This window comes from Paroedura picta, chromosome 16 (assembly GCF_049243985.1).
Source record: "Paroedura picta isolate Pp20150507F chromosome 16, Ppicta_v3.0, whole genome shotgun sequence".
Lineage (NCBI taxonomy): Eukaryota > Metazoa > Chordata > Lepidosauria > Squamata > Gekkonidae > Paroedura > Paroedura picta.
Genome location: NC_135384.1, coordinates 321,600 through 336,958, shown reverse-complemented (window position 1 = coordinate 336,958; position 15,359 = coordinate 321,600). Strand labels below are relative to the sequence as shown.

The 15,359-nt window shown below is 60.3% G+C and overlaps 4 protein-coding genes across 10 annotated transcripts; 1 reads left to right on the top strand and 3 right to left on the bottom strand.

The window, feature by feature from the left end:
• Positions 1-222: 222 nt before the first annotated feature.
• Positions 223-3,988, bottom strand: PSMB6 (proteasome 20S subunit beta 6). The gene is given in 8 exon segments (XM_077315499.1): positions 223-421; positions 512-656; positions 743-856; positions 858-873; positions 1,891-1,961; positions 1,963-2,023; positions 3,023-3,090; positions 3,389-3,988. Coding segments are annotated over 8 exon segments (1,203 nt in total). The 3' UTR covers positions 223-293.
• VMO1 (vitelline membrane outer layer 1 homolog) lies at positions 3,711-12,424 on the top strand. Of its 4 annotated transcripts, XM_077315507.1 has the most exons (5): positions 3,752-3,887; positions 7,354-7,550; positions 9,273-9,713; positions 10,516-10,637; positions 11,565-12,424. In XM_077315507.1, the coding sequence occupies exons 3-5, from the start codon at positions 9,534-9,536 to the stop codon at positions 11,866-11,868; spliced, it is 606 nt and encodes a 201-aa protein (XP_077171622.1). In that variant the 5' UTR covers positions 3,752-3,887; positions 7,354-7,550; positions 9,273-9,533; the 3' UTR covers positions 11,869-12,424. The 4 variants fall into 4 exon arrangements, with proteins under 4 accessions (XP_077171624.1, XP_077171622.1, XP_077171623.1 ...); XM_077315509.1 differs by lacking the exon at positions 7,354-7,550 and having other exon boundaries at positions 3,711-3,834; XM_077315508.1 differs by lacking the exon at positions 7,354-7,550 and having other exon boundaries at positions 3,808-3,887.
• Positions 4,246-12,487, bottom strand: GLTPD2 (glycolipid transfer protein domain containing 2). 4 transcript variants are annotated; one of them, XM_077315501.1, is made up of 5 exons: positions 12,388-12,487; positions 6,070-6,245; positions 5,533-5,624; positions 5,108-5,292; positions 4,246-4,768 (listed from the first exon to the last, which is right to left on the bottom strand). In XM_077315501.1, exons 2-5 carry the CDS (start codon positions 6,170-6,172, stop codon positions 4,246-4,248), a joined length of 903 nt encoding a protein of 300 aa, XP_077171616.1. In that variant the 5' UTR covers positions 6,173-6,245; positions 12,388-12,487. The 4 variants fall into 4 exon arrangements, with proteins under 4 accessions (XP_077171616.1, XP_077171618.1, XP_077171620.1 ...); XM_077315503.1 differs by lacking the exon at positions 12,388-12,487 and having other exon boundaries at positions 5,533-5,621; positions 6,070-6,211; XM_077315505.1 differs by lacking the exon at positions 12,388-12,487 and having other exon boundaries at positions 5,108-5,265; positions 5,533-5,621; positions 6,070-6,211.
• TM4SF5 (transmembrane 4 L six family member 5) lies at positions 12,381-14,982 on the bottom strand. The gene is made up of 5 exons (XM_077315510.1): positions 14,767-14,982; positions 13,926-14,006; positions 13,517-13,656; positions 13,173-13,365; positions 12,381-12,539 (listed from the first exon to the last, which is right to left on the bottom strand). Exons 1-5 carry the CDS (start codon positions 14,938-14,940, stop codon positions 12,525-12,527), a joined length of 603 nt encoding a protein of 200 aa, XP_077171625.1. The 5' UTR covers positions 14,941-14,982; the 3' UTR covers positions 12,381-12,524.
• Positions 14,983-15,359: the final 377 nt, after the last annotated feature.

Here is a 15,359-nt window from a genome sequence, read left to right as displayed (position 1 = left end):
AACAGCTTTGGAGAGCAGATTCCAGGAGATATAGAAGTCCCCGGGTGGTACTGGACCCAAGCCGAGCTCCCTTTTTTCCACCATCTGTCCCCCTTCAGAATTTCTCAGACCAAGAGAGAAGAGCAAGTGGTGTGGGCCGAATGGGTGCTCCTCCTGCCCCCTGGCTGCTGCCCCCCCCCCCCACACACAGACAGACACTTGAGACACAGAACATCACAGACCCCTTAGACACTTGCATTTTAATGTCATGAAACCCTGAACAAGCCCTCCCCCTGCGGGGGGAGGAGGCGCTCTCAGTGGGAAGAGAAGCGAGGCAGCTCGTTGCCCAAAATGACCTTGCGTTCCACGCCGTCCTTTGTGATGGCGGCCAGGCGGATGACACCCCCGCTGGAGCCATCGCGGTCCATGGCCAGGGACAGGGCTGCAAGGGAAAGGCAAGAGTGGAGGGGGCTTGCCTGGATGCCGACTGGCTCCCCCCCTCCCTGGGTGAAGGAATCCCCTCCCGCCTTACCGTTGGCAGTGAAAGTCAAGCACTCCTCCTTGGTCATGCCGGGCTTGTAGGAGGCATCAACAAAACCATAAATGTAGGAACTGCCAGAGCCCCCAATGGAAAACGGCTGCCGCACCATCATGCCCCCCATTGGCACCGAGTACACCTGCCAGGCAGAGGGACAGAGAGTTGCTCGGATGCTGGGCAACAGCCCTTCCCCCTCCCTTCCCCAAACTGAGCCCCTGCCACTACCTGGCCGCCTTTGCGTTTGTCCCAGCCAGCCACCAGAATGCCCGCAGTCAGGTCCTCTCGGTAGCGGTAGCAGGCCTCTTTGAACAGATTAGCTGCCGTGTGCACCAGGGGGGCGCTCATCCAGCTCAATACTGCACAATAGGGTAGTGAAGAAGGAAGCACACAGGGACTGAGTCAGGCACGAGGGGCCCTGATCCCATGGAACAGCTGGCCTGCCCTCAAAGACCCCTCCCCCCAAGTTCAGTCTCCTGACCTTCCCCAAACTATACAAAACTGAAACTGTTTAAGAGGACGTTTCTGTCCAGGGAATAGGATCGCGCTGCACAAAATAGTTCACATGCTCACTTGGATACTAGATGAGGGAATGGGTCCATAACACTCTATGAGAGCTTACTGTAAGCCATGATATGCTGCAGTTCTATTTCTTAGATTTCTGTCTGGCTCCAATTTTGTTTCCATCTGAATCCTACTGTACTGTTTATTCAGTGTCCCATTTTGTAGATTGTCTTGATTCACTCTGTATAATCCACCTCAACTCCAAGGGAGCGAGGGGACATTAAAGAGTGGGATACATAATTTAGGCTTTACATAATGTGTCAGCCTTACATAATGTGTAAAATAATTGCTTGCTCTCTCAAGAATATCTCAAGAATCAACCCCTGGATTCTTCCAAAGGAATTTCCTATTTCAGATACAAGTGATTTCACACAGAAACAGCAGCTGATGAACCTCAGGGCTCCCTCCCTCCAAAAGTCAGATGAGTTAGCCCTGCTAATACAAAAAAATTCTAACATGGGGCTGTTCTCATGCTTGCAATACAAACTTGCAAACAAAACAGGACCAAGGATGTTCAAGCCACTTTGAAAGTGACACTGCTAATATATCAGTTAATCCAGACTTCACAGGTCAGAAATCATCGGAAAGAAGACCTTGCTGCACTCGGTTCGCCACCATACTGCAACATTCTGGGAGTTCTACCAAAATGTTTCATGCTCCTGATAAATACCCTCAGGAAGATCCCATGCTGGATCACCTCTGTAGGCAGAGCACACCCCACTCCTTGCTGCAAACCGCTCTAAGGGTCCTTGCATCCACCCGTGAGCTCAGAGCTTCCCACTCCTGCCCAGAGGGGAATCACGTGTAGGTACCTGTGGAAGCCCAGCTGGTAGGTGACAGCTTCCGCAATAGCCTGCGTATCAGCCGCTGAGCCTGACCGGGCAGCAGAATATGTGCTCGTGGATCTGCGTCAACTTGTCTGTCACGCGGTTGGCAATGTAGGAGCTACAATAAGCGAGAAGAGACACATCAGTGGCCTTCAGCCCGGCCCACTAAACAGTATAGTCAGTTTGTCTAACAAGAGGCTGAAATCGCCCTGCACTCGAAATTGGGCCCCGCAAACCTCCCAGGGGCAAAGAGAAAGCCACAGAAAGATAACACAGCCTTCCTGGCAGGAACCTTGAGAAAAGAGTGACGCACCCTAAAGCTGACAGCCACAGAACCATTTTTCTCCAGGCACAACTCCCCCCCCCCCCCGGCATACACACACCCTGGAAAAAGAAATACCTGGGTGGCTGGATGACTCCCCCTGCAAAATGCCTGCTCGGGGGTCAGCAAACTTTTGATAAGTAAGGCAAATGCTGCGGACATTCAGAGCCAGAGGCCAGCCAAGAATAAGTGAAAGAAAGTCTTGTACTGGAAGCAGCTGCCTCAACAGCACCTCCAACAATGGTCTCCATCTGCCAGATTGGATCCCTCCAGGATTACTGGCCAGCATTCACTATGGTTTCCAAGGGGAGCCAGGTTGGACTGCAGTGGAGTAGCTGGATTCAAGCTCAGGAGCACCAAATTATTTTTTTTGGGGGGGGGGGATGGGCTTTTGAGAGTCAACACTCCCTTTGTCAGATACCATTAAGCATTTCTCCTCTGTTTTTATCCATGCAGTTTACATGCTGCATCCTGATGCCTTTCTTTGGAAAGTCCTTCCCAACTTCAGACTGGCAGAGAAGGACTCCACCTGAAAACCTGATGGGTCTGTAAGGGGCTCCTGGATTCCACTCTTGGTGCATGACTTCCCTCTCTGTGAAATCCTGCCCAGAGCCTTGACCTTGCAGTACCATAAAAACCTGCAGCTGCCCTTCCTTTTATGTGCCGGCCTTCGGCCAGCATCCCCTATGCCGTAAATCAAAGATGGCTCTAACAGCCCCAATTGGTTTTGGTACTCCGGCACACTGGGCTCCAGAGCCACGGCCTGCAGGCCCCCGCGTGGAGCCATTCTCTCACCCAGTGGTAGTCCTGGAGTCGGCCCCAATGACAACCCCGCCGTCGAATTCCACCGCCATGATGGTGGTCTGGAAGGGAGGCGAGAAGAAAGAGCGGCCGTGAAACAGCAACCCAGGGAGGCCGACCCGGCTGACGAGCACGACGGCCAGGGCCAGCCCGCTGGGGGCCTCGTGGGCCTTCCCGGCGCTGAGGGGGAAATCCCGCCGTTCCTGGAGGCGGGCGGGATTTGGCTCTCCGCTGCCCCCCCCCCCGCCCCCCAGCCTCTTCGGAGCAGGCCTCCCGCCTCGCAGGGCCCCCCAAGCGGCCAGCATCACGCCGGGCAAGACGGAGCGGGGGCGCCGCTGGCCCTCCGCCCCGGCCCCTCACCCCGGTGGTCTCCGCCTGACGCGTCCAGTCCGGGCTCGCCCCCAGCATCACCGCCGCCGCCGCCATCTTGGACCGCCGAACGACGCTGTCGCAAAAGCGCCGAGGCATCGCCGCGCGCTTTACGGCACCGGAAGTAGGTGGGGCGAGAGGCGAGGCGCTCCGGCCGCTCTGGCCGTGTTCCGGCCCCCCGCCCTTCAAGGGCACGTGCTTCCGTCGGCCTCTCTGTTCGGGCCGCCCAATTAGAGGCCAGCATTGCGGCCGAGGGGAGGAGACCCGGAAGTTCCGCCTACTGGCCGCCTGCGGGAGGCCGGCTGGGCGGCTCCGAGGAGCGCTCTTGGGGGGCTGCTGGCCTCGGCTCCGGACTGACCGACTGACGGGTATTGCTCGCTGGGAGCCGGACCGCCTCCTCGTGCCTCTGCCTGGTCGGAAGCGGCCCGAGAGCACCGGTAAATCACCTCCGCGTAGACCCAGCCAGGACCCGAAAGCCCCTCGGCCCGCTGTAAGCATCAGGCAGGTGGCAAGCAAAGGTAGCAAAAGGGCCTGTAGCTTTAATTGGGGGCGAGGGATTGTCCAGGTTTTCGATGAGATAATAAATACCATTTCCCGTGACCATTTCCCCGGAGCCACCCTCTCTGGCACTGTCCAGTCCGAGGTCTCCCTCGCCTCTGCCTCTGCCGGCACCTGCCCAGGGACCCAATCCCTGCCCGAGAAGAAGTCAGGAGTCACCAGCAGTAGTGGACACAGCAGCAGGGTGGCTGTTCAGTGGTCGCTTCCATGAGGTCCAGCTGCCAGGGAGAGGCTGCTCTCCTCGGGTGCCTCTGCTGTGCCCCCTCAACACAGCTCTGAAGATCGAGTCTTCAGGGGAGCCAGAGCATCTCATGGGCAGTGTAGACCTCCTGGGTGTTGTTGTACACATGGCTGATGGCCTGCACTGTGGCCAGGAGGGTGGCGCAAGCATGCTTCTCCTTCTCCACACAAAGGACGCCATAGAGCTCTTGTCGGGAAGGCATGGCCATGAAGGCCAGGGCAGCCGCCTGCCGCACCCACCAGCTGTGGTACGGGGCCAGCGCTTCCTGGTAGGCGCTGGCACACAGCTGGGAAGGGTGCCCGCCTTCAATGGTGCCCAGCTTGTACAGGAAGAGCTCCAGCCACTTCAAGGCCCGGTGGAGGCGCAGCAGTGTCCGGCAGCCAGAGGGGGGGTGGCTGGCCCGCAAGGAGTGGAAGTCTACCAAGCCGTTTGCCACCTCAAAAGTCACCATGGACTGCAGGGTGCGGTAGTGGGTGCCCTGTCGCCCAGAGTGGTAGTCTTGCATGATGGAAATCTTGCTCCAGGTCTCCCGAGAGATAAGCCCAAAGGCCGTTCCCAGAGAATCTATGAACCTGCAAAGGACACAGAAATACATCCGTTCTTATGAGGCTGCCTTGCTCAGAAAGGGATCCTCCATCTATTTACTCTGGCTGGCAGTTGGGGAAAGCTTCCTGTTTCCCAGTGGAAATGGTAGCCAGGTAGGGCAGGTCTCCTTCTGTTACAGCTGCTTTCCTCTCCTCCATTTTATTCTCACAACAGTAGGCTAGCCTGAGAGCAAGTGACCAGCTGAAGGTCACCCAGCCAGGTGGATTTGAACCCAGGTCTCCCAGACCCTAGTCTGCCACTTACAGCACTCCAGCCTCCCCCATGGTTGCCAGAGGTGCCCTGGGGCTGACAGGACCCACACTCACTTAGCCAGCTCCTTCCAGCCGTTGAGGTATTCACCGAGGTGGACTTCCCCGTCAGCGGTCACACTGGCCGCAAAGGCGCTCTGCATGCACCGGATTCGGAATGGCCGGCCCTGCGGGCAGGGTGGACGGGCTGTCTGCCAGGGGTGTGGCTCCAGGGTCTGTGCAGGGGGAGATGCAGGAGGTCGCTGGATGGGAAGGACAAGGTCACTCAGAGAGGAGAGGGTGGCTGTGGGGTGGGGGTGGGGGGTAAGGGCTCGCTCCCCTTTTGCTCTTCACTCAGGGCTTCCACCCCATTTCCAGCATTACATCTGCAGTGGGGCTGGAGGAAAAATCAAAGGATTCCAGTCTCACCTCCCCCCCCTCCTTGCCTTCTTTTCCTGTCCCCCTGCATCATCTTCTGAGGCTTGGAGGCTTTATTGGCTCACCTGCCCACTCTCCTCTTTGCTAGGCACCGGGTCCCCCAGCCAGCGGCAGGGCCGTCCCTCCCAGAGGCAGGCGGAGGTGAGAGGGAGCTCTGCTGTGTAGCAGGGAAGAGAAGAGAAGAGAAGGGGGTTGGAGTTGCACAGAAAGGCCAGATTGGTCAAGTGATAGGAAGGAGGGGGAGAGGCCAGCTGCGAAGCAGGGGAGAGAGGGAGCTGCAGCCTGGCCAGGTGCGTTGGGGACTCTTAGGCTTCCTCCCACCACAGGTAGCCAACATATCGGCTTGAGAATTGCCTAGAGGTGTGGGGTGGAGCCTAGGGAAGGCAGAGTCTGACCTCCTTCATGGCAGCCATTTTCTCTGGGGGAATTTAATCTCTGCCTTCATCCTGGAAAATCTCCAGGCCCCACCCGGAGGCTGGCAGCCCTATTTCCCCCCTCTGTTGGGTGGGAGGGGGGCTGAGAGCTGTTACCCCCTCCCCAAAGAGCTCAGGGCACCTTCTCCAGGACATGTGGGGGCCCCTCTCCCCCACCCCATGACTTACGGAGGTGTGAGCTGGACAGGTAGAGGAGGAGGAGGAAGAGGATGGTCCCCCCTGGAAGAAGCAGGCGGGAGAGGCGGGGGGAAGCCCACGCAGGAGTCCCCATGCCCACCAGGCTGGTGCTTCTGTCTCCAGACGAGCCCGTCCCTGGCTCTGCACCCCGACCCCGTCCCTGTCAGCTGGGGAGATAAGGCCTGCTTATCACGACAGGATGGGATAGGACGGGGGGGGGGAGGCTGGGCCGCTCGGCAAGGACTCTGAACAGTGTGGTGTCTGCCCCTGCACCATACACAGTGGCCTTTGGAAGAAAAGGGTGTCCCTGGCCTTGTACGGGAGGCATGAGGCTCATCCCAGGAGGCCAAAGGGACCCACAGCGGCCTGAGACCCCATCATGGCTAGCATTCAGCACCGTATCTTTCAGCATGTGAAGGCAGCAGATGGATGCCTCTGAGCATGTTCAGAGTGCTTCTTCTGTTCAGCCACCCACGCCCCTTGTTTTAATTGGGAGGGCAAAAAGGGCAGGGTTTGCCCTCACACTTTGCAGGCCATGTGCAGTTCATTCTCAGGCTGCCTTTCAGGCAGGCCCCCCTTTCTGCAAAAGCCATTGGGTGGGAGAGAGAGAAGTCCCAGGGCGTCCTGCCCCTGCCCAGAGAACAAGATCTCCTTGCCGTTTGACGGGGCCTTAAGACATGTGCCAGGAAAATGTCTGCTCTCCCTTCCCACATTGGTGGCCTCTCTCCACGGGCAGGCCACTGTTTACTCCAGGCCTGTTGGTAACTCTACAAGCAGTCCCCCCCTCCCAACTGCACTCATCTCAGCTGCTTGCAAAGAGAGAGAGAGAGAGAGAGAGAGAAGTCTGGGGCAGGTTAATGATCGACACACCTGGCCAACCTTTGCCCCTCCTCCCCCAAGACAAACAAATAGCGGGTTCCTGTGACAGCTGAGAGGGGGGCAGAATGCCTGGCCATCTCAGCAACAGGCCTGGGGAGAGACGCTCCCTTGGACCTCAAGGGTCACTGGCAGGCAGGGGAGAAAAGCTGGGACGAGGTGCTCTCTTAAGGGCTAAGCCCCCCCCCATGGGCGGAGGGGCACAAGACCCCTGAGGTGGTGGTTAGAGGGCCAGAGCAGGGGCTGGGTCTTCCAGCTTGGAATCCCCGCCCTACCACAGAAGCTCCTTGGGGCCTGGAGCCAGTCCCCCAACGGTGCGGTTTCTGTGGGGCTTCATGTGTCACGTTCAAAGGTTCCTGCTTGGGTTCAGGTCCAGTTCAGATTTCTTCTTGTCTTTAGACAGCTGCAGTCCAACCCCCCCCCCCCAGCAATGGGGCATCCAACGACCTCTCATCCTGCCTGCTGATGGTTCCTCAGAGAGAAAGCAGCCTGTGGGTGCCAACAGGAGGTGGTGGCCAGGCCTGTCTCAGCCTTCCTTTAACCCACTGTTCAGCCGGCTGCAGCACAGAGCCCCTGAGCCGCCCCCACCCCCAAAGGTAAGCCAGTGGCAGAGTGGCAGGGCAGCCCCCAAGGCAGCAGCCCCCGAGGAGGACAAGGAGGAGCCGCGCCCTGGTACCGACTGATCCACGGACCAGGGGTTGGGGACCACTGCTCTGGAGGAAATGGCTGCTTAGCTCTAGGGCACCGTGCCCCACTGCTGAGCCCCTTTCCCTTCTGAAACCCTGGCCAGGCTCCATCCTTTTCTCTTGGTCTTTCACCTCCTGACCAGGTGGGCATACGTGATGAATGTCCTTTCATCAGCTGCCTCCTCTTCCGGGTGGTTTTGTGTTTACAGCCGCAAAGACAAAAGACATTTGTGGCCACAGAACTTTCCAGATCTCAGACAAATTCCAGCAAGGAGGGAGTGGCTGATCTCGCTCCGTCAGTCAGGCTCAGAAGCCCAGCCTTTCTTAGCCACCCCAGGCACGGAGGCAGCTTGATACAACCAACACCCGCTGATCTGAGATTGCTTGGATTTCTGCACAGAACGGTCACAAACCGCACTTCCTGGGCATGCGTGGAGAAAGCCCCCCCCCTTTTTGTTTGTTTGTTTGACTTGAAGGCAAAACCTTCATTCTGAGCTTTTTCTCTCCCCTCTCTCAACAGAGAACAGGTCTGGGGGGGGGGGTCAGTTCAGCTGCTTTCTAGACAAACAGTCCGCCTTCATGCAAATGCTAAGAGGCCCAGGCAATGGGAAGGTCAATCTCCCCGCCCCCCAAACAAGGAAAAGAGATTCGGAGTAATTAAATAATAGGGAGATTTCAGTGAGAATTGCAGGAGATCTCCCTGACCTGACATGGTGAGTGGGTGGGGAAGAGAGAGAGGCTAAAACAAAGGGGAAGAATGTGCCTTCTGGGTTGTGTCCATCGGAGGTCTGGAGAAGGTGGTCAGGTCCCCTGCCTGAAGGAAGCTTCGGGGTCATGGAAACTGTTGGAGATCTGCAGCTTCCTAAGCTAAGGAGCCTGTCCTGTATTTTAACATGTGATAGGGCACATCCAGAGGGAGGGGCAGAGGGATTGCCTTTTATGCATTTCTTGTTTAATATCCTACTTGTGAACATTTTATCCTTTCTTTAATAATAAATAATTATTAATAATTAATAAATAAATAATGTATAACTTCAGACGTTGAGAGGGGTTCTTTGTTCCACAGAGGTCCAACATCTTGGAAACATGTAAAAGGAGTGCCAGTTGGCAAGTGTCTATTCCCCCAGGGGCAATAAACTCTTCTGTGGCAGGCACAGGGCAGGGGGACTTAGAGGCTAGGCCTGAGAACTTGGAAGGGAAACTGGGAGTCCTGACCCCCCCCCCCAGCATGTCGGAGGGTGGCAGCGGGTCCCTCAAGGGGGGGGAAGCCACTCCAGGCAGGGTGGAGCAGGGCCTGCAGGCCAGAGGGGGCCCATCTCGCCACAGCAGGGCTCTTTTAAGCCCAGAATCTCTTCCTCGATCTGGGGACTGAAATACATTTTGTAGACATGAAGAATCAGGGACAGCACCTCCTTCCCCAGCCCTGAAGGTGCCACACGATCCCTTTCAGTCTAAGGGAACCAACAGAGAGCTGATTTGCCTTCCGGGCCCACGAAGGAATCACGGGGGAGCCAGAAGGGCCATGCCCACTGCTAGGCTGCTGCACCTGGGAGAGGCCAGGCCTTCTGGATGATCCTCGCAGCATCTAATGCCCTTTGGTAAGAGATCCCCCCAACTGTATTTTTCTTGTAGGGCGGGGCGCACAGAAGGAGCATCCAGATGCCGGGAGGCCTGTTTCCCCGCAAGAGACTCTTGTTTCAGGCTCCTCTTTTGTCTGTAGCCCTCCCTGGCTAATCCTGACCTGCTGAACCGGCCCTGGGAGGGGGGGGTATGTGACGACACCCCCTCCTCCACCCCCAAGGAGGCCAATCCCTGTGGAGTGAGGGGCGTGTCTCAGGTGCCCATAAAACGCCAGGGCCTGCTGGGCCTGGCATCTGTTGCTCGGCCACAACTATGGCAGGGGGCAAAGGCCTCGTGGTCGTGGTAGTTTTGCTCTTGGGGGCTCTGGCAGATGGAGGAGGTGTCCAAGAATATCTCGCTGTCATCGAGGTGCCCAACGGCGGCCCCTGGGGCGTTTGGGCCTGGCAGGAAATGTGCCCAGAAGGGACCTATGCCACAGGCTTCAGCACCAAGGTAACCCCCACGGCCCCTCTTTCATGGCTCCGCCTAATCCAGCCACTGAATGGCATCCGGGGGGGGAGCATGGGGTGTGGAATGTCCTTGCTACAGTGCAAGGGGGAGGGGCGCTGCCCCCCAGAGGTGTCCAGAGTCTGCCTCCCAAGAGAGACCCCCCTCACTGCTCAGGCCGCCCACTACTGTGACCTGTGGGGAAGAGCGGGGTGGGGGGCTGATGCCCTTGTGTTCGGGGAAGCCTCGTAACTAGACTGGCTCAAGAGCCACCACAGAGGAAGGGGGCAGGACCCAGAGGCCATGATCTAGTGTTCCCCTTTGCCTCTGGCTATGCTGCCCAGCCTCTCCCCAGGGCCAGTAGCAGTCCCGGGTGGCCTTCGGGCAGACCCTGGAAAGCCAGGCACCTTCCCTCTCTGGGCCGGCAGGCTTGTAAGTGGCTGCCAGGAGCACAGGAGGGAAGGGGCTGGCCAGCAACACCACGAAGGGATAGAGGCAGCCTTGTTCTTTGGGAGGAAGCCACCCCCCCCCCCGTGCTCCCTTCCTGCAAGGAAAAAAGGGTCCCCCGTGCTCCTGCAGGGCCCTGTGTGTTCAACTTCCCCTCCATCCTTGGGGCCAGGAAGCCAGTCGGCTTCTGAAGCCGGAGGCTCCATCTGTCCCGGACAGCCGCCTGAGCCCCTGACCCCTAGCTGGTTCCCGCCAGGCCATGGGGCAGCAGGCAGCACCCAGGACTGACAACCACCACAGGGCTTCCTGGCAGGAGGGCGGGGCCACCCACCCCCCACCCACCCCCTTTCCTCCTACGCAGGTGGAAGCCTACCAGGGCCTCGTCAATGATGACACCGGGCTGAATGGGATCCGGCTGCACTGCACACGAGGGGACCGTGGGGATAAGCACCAGGACCACACCGTGGAGTCTCAGAGCGGCATGTGAGCACCTCACTTGGCTGGGGGGGGGGCGGTGGGGAAGGGGAGTGCTCCCAGAGCTGTCAGGGCCTGGGTGCCCCCTCCCACCTTGGCTGCAAGAGGGCCCTTTGGGTGCCTCTGCCTCCTCGCTCCCTCCAGCCGCAATCGTTCCTGATGGCCGGGAGCTCATGACCCCACCTCAGGGTCACACAATTTCATTTTGTCTGCTCCCCAGTCCAAAGCTCTCTACCTTGGCTGGATTTCCCTGACCCTAAAAACTGCCCCGCATCGAAAAACTCAGTGCCTGTGAAAAAGTCCAGAGGCTTTGCCATCTCCCCTCTGCAGATCCCCCCCCTCCCCGCCTCTATCCTCCAGTGCCCACCCATGGCACTGGTACATCCAGGGGTGACGACAGCCACCCACAAGCCTTCTCTGAGGCCACCCCTCCCCATGGCTTCTGGCAGCAAGACAGCTGCCAGCCCACCATGTGAGGAGGGTGGTGTGCCCAAGGGACCAGGCAAACCCACTCTCCCCTGCAAGAGGTCCTCAGGCTGCCTAGCAGGGGAATAAGGAAGAGTTCTGCTCCCCCCCACCCACCCCCCAGTCCTGCAGGGCTACTCATTCACAGCTTGGTCTCCCCAGGAAGAGAGGGAGGAGGGTCAAGCGTGGGATGGGGGCCCTGTGGCGTCCAGGAAACACATGACTTTCGATCAAGACAGCAGGGCTGGCGAAGAAGGGGGACTGAGGAGCATTTTGGCCAAATCCTTCCTGAACAGCAAGTCAGTCTCCCCCACACCAGAGAGCCCCTCCCCAGAGTCTGCTCTCCCCTCCAGCTCCATTGCACACTTCCCCACACCCGCCCATGGGGGGAGGGATGCATCGGATTTGGAGTGCCAGGCTGGGGGCAGGGTGACATGCCTTTGCCCCCCTTCTCCTTTTCTCTCCTTTTAGGTGGGGGAGATGGTCTGAGCCCACCTGGTGTCCCCCTGGCGGGTATCTGCAGAGGTTCTCCTTGCGAGTAGAGAAGATCCGAGGAGGGATGAGGGACAACATGGGTGCCACCAACATCCGTTTTGCCTGCTCAGGCGGGGAGAACCTGGAAGGCCACGGCTTGTCCTGGGGGGAGAACGGTGTGTGGAGCCCCACCTGTCAGAAGGGCTTGTGCGGGATCCAGACCAAGCAGGAGCTGCCTCGTGGGGCCCTGAGGGATGACACAGCTCTCAACGATGTCCGCTTCTTTTGCTGCAGGCAATAAGGCCCCCCCTTCCAAGGCTGCAGCCCAGCCCAAGCCCTCCCTTCCCCTCCCCTGTGGAGCATTCAGCAAGCAGGACAGGTCTGGCCCTTCCCTACTGCCCTGCGTGGCCTTGGCGCAACCAGCCTGGCCCCTCCCCAGTTCCCCACCGCACCTGAAAGGGTCTCTCCCCCCACCTGCATTCGGGGATCCATGGTAAATAGTTGTAATCACAAGAGTGCTTCTGGGCACATACAGAGTGCTTGCCCAAATCTTGCAAGGCTCATCTTGAAATGAGATGCCTCAGAGAATGTGCAGTCTGCCATGCAGTCCTGTCAGTTAATTGACCCTGATGTGCCTCTTCCCCTACCCCGGCAATCTCTGCTTGTACCTTCAGAGCACAAAAGGGGCCTCTGGGAGCCCACAGCCCCCCCCCCCCCCAGGGTCCTTATCTCCCGCCTGGGAGTGAGTCTTCTCCCCCCTCCAGGAGCTCCCTCCTCCCACCCGCTCCATCCCCCATTCTCCCTGGGCAGGCATCACAACCAGAGCGGTTTATTTCTGTCCCAAAGGTTGTCCAATAAACACGTGATCCTGCGGAGTGGGCTCTTGCTGGGGCAAGAAGGGCGTGGAAGGAGTGTTCACGTGGGGAGGGTGGCATCTTGCGGAAGGTCCCGGTAGGCTCATAGCCCTTCGCCCTGCCAGAGGAAACCACAGGAGCTGTCAGAGACGCAGAACTTGCACAGTGACCAGGAACAGACCCCCACTTGGGAGGGGCAGCAGTCTAGGGTGATGTCCCCAGGCCCTGACCCTGGGAGTCTCAGGGATTGGCATGTGTGTGTCTGGGGGGGGTGTGTGTGCTAGAACTGGCCATGTAAGGCAGAAATCTGGGGGGGGGGTGGAGGGAGAGCGAGAGCACGCCTGACTGCCTGCCTCCTGTCCTCGCCTGGCCGCTGCACTCTTGCCTTGGAGTTCTGCGCCTGGCACCAGGGTCAGAGCCCTTGGGATCCTGGCATCACACCTCTCTACAGCTTGGCCCTTGGTGCCTGTCGCCCTATCTGTGCAACAGGAAGGGAGTGTACCTGGTAGACCCCCATGGGCCTCTCCCCTCCCCCGGGAGCTGCCTGGCAGCTCAGCTTTGGTGCACCACTGAAGGCAAGAGCGGGTTGGCACAGGGTCAGGTGTGGGGAGCACAGTGCGGAGGGGGGGAGGGGCTGGCTCTGCTGGACCTCTCGGGACCTGCCCCCCCCCCCAAGGCAGGTTGTCCTGCTATCGTGGCCAGTGCCGCTGGCCAAGGCCTGTTCCGCCTGCCGCCCCCTCGGCTGGCTTACCGCGCGGTCGGCTGCTTTGCGGCAGTCTCCGCAGACGGTGCCCAGGAGGCCGTTGAGCACTTGGGCAGCGCACAGGGCCGTCTCCAGGGTGCCCAGCGCCAGCAGAAGGGAGAAGAGGACCACGTTCCAGAGGACCACGTTGGGCGGATTCACGCACTGCGCCCATAGGCTCCGGTCGCGCAGGTAGCTCTCACTGGCCAGGGGGGGGGGGAAAGAGAGGCTGAGAGCCGCAAGCCCGCCCCCCCTCGCATGCACGCCCGGGCTCCAGGGGGGGGGGCGAGCAGGCTCCTCTGGCTGAGAGGTTAGGTCGGACCGCGTCCCCTCCCCGCAGGAGGGCGCCTCACCTGAGCTCCTTGAAGGGCGACGCCCACGTCCCGTTGGCCGTCTGGCAAAAGGGCCCGCTGGCCAGGCCAGCGGCGGAGACGGCCAGGCAGTACAAGCCCCCCAGGGCCCCGACGGCGGAGCACAGCGCCGACTGCAGCATCTGCGGGTACCGGGGACGGGTCACGGATGCGCGGCCCGACGGCGAGCCCCTCACTCCGCCCTGAGCCTGCGGGCTGAGCGGGGACGGGCAGTGGGGAACCAATCTTGACCCCGGGGGATGGGCGGGAGTCACCTGGCTGCCGCCCCCGGGCCATCCCGCTTCCGCGGGCAGGTGGGGGCAGGCAGGCGCAGGCCGAGGGCTCCCCTCCGAGGGGATCCGCCGCGGGCCCAGACCCCCCTGCCCTCTCCGCCCCATCGGCCGTCGCCTACCCGGCAGCGGTTCCCGCAGCATCCATAGCCGCAGCAGCCTTTCCCGCCGGCGCGCACCACCGAGCAGCCCGTGCAAAGGACCTGTCGGGAGGGGGGAGGAGAAGGGGGGGTCAGGCGGCGCCCCCTTGCCCCCAAAGGTCTGGCAGCCTCCCGGTGGGGCCGGGAGACTTCCCAGAATTCATCGCCCTCCAAGTAGCCGCGATCCCTTCGCGGGGAGGGGCTTGGTGGCCTGTCCCTCCCGCTCGCCGTAAACCTCGCTCCCGCTTTGGCACCCCCGCAGCTACTGGGCCGCCATTGCGGGGAGGGGGCAGGGGGAGAACTGCAGGCCGCTTATCTTCGGGGACTCAAAGGTCAGGCCAGGAGGAAGGCCCGCGGGTGGGGGGAAGCCGGCAGGGAGTGGTTCCAGGGGGAGCCGTGGCGGGTGGGGGGCTGTCCGCAGGGGTCCAGCCAGAATGGGCGGTCAAGAGAAACTCCTAGCCAAGTGGCGCTGGTGCCTGGAGCGGAGGGGGATCTCCATGGTGGGATGCAAAGCCCCATTTTCTTCAGGGGATCCCCAGGCCCCCCCTGGCGTCTGGCACCCATTGATCCAGGCTCTCCAGCCATGGACGGGTAGTGAGACAGAGGCGTTCCCCCCCCCCCCCAACAGAAGGGCCCCTGCAGATACTGGTCTCCAGGAAGCAAATTAGCACACACACACAGGTGAAGGCTGTTTTGTTTGGGGTCTGGTTACCAAAAGGACAGAGGGACACCCCCCCCCCCCATTGCAGGGAAAAGATGCTGGAGGAAGCAGCCCCTCCCCGTGCCAGCTCCCTTCCCCCACCCCCCCACCCCGAGCACTCACCACCAGGCCCCCGCCCAGGAGCCCCCCCATCAGCCAGACTTGCAGGGTGATGCGGCCAGCGGCCCAGCGGCTCTCCCCATTGGGGAACATCAGCAGGACGTTGGCCACGATGCAGGCCAGGGCCAGGGCCAGAAGAGAGAGGCCGACCAAGCGGGAGCATTTGCCCGTGCACATGGCGGGTCAGGCAGCAGCGGGAGACTGGTGCGGAGGGTGGCCTTGGCACGGGCCTTTGTTTGCAGATAAGGCGGGCAAAGGGCTGGAAAGCTCCCCCCTCCGCCTCCATCCCTGCCTTCCGCTCTCCCTCCCTCGTGAGCAGCCCAGAGGCCTGGCCCAGCCGGCCCCACAGGACATCCAGTGGCCAGGAGTCCCAGCGCCCTTCCATCCGTTGGGCAGATGTATGCCTCCTGGGACCAACAGGTGTGCTGGATGCGCAGGGCTGCTCTGATCCCGAAAGGGTGGGGGGTGCTTTGTATGGAGCTGCAGCCTGCCCCGGCTCCTCTGCCTGAGCCACAGCCTTCTGCAGCCTCTGCCTCAGCATCCTCCCAAACCTCCCCTTCCTTCTGGGCCTTGCCAGTGCAGGGTTGCAACTTTCC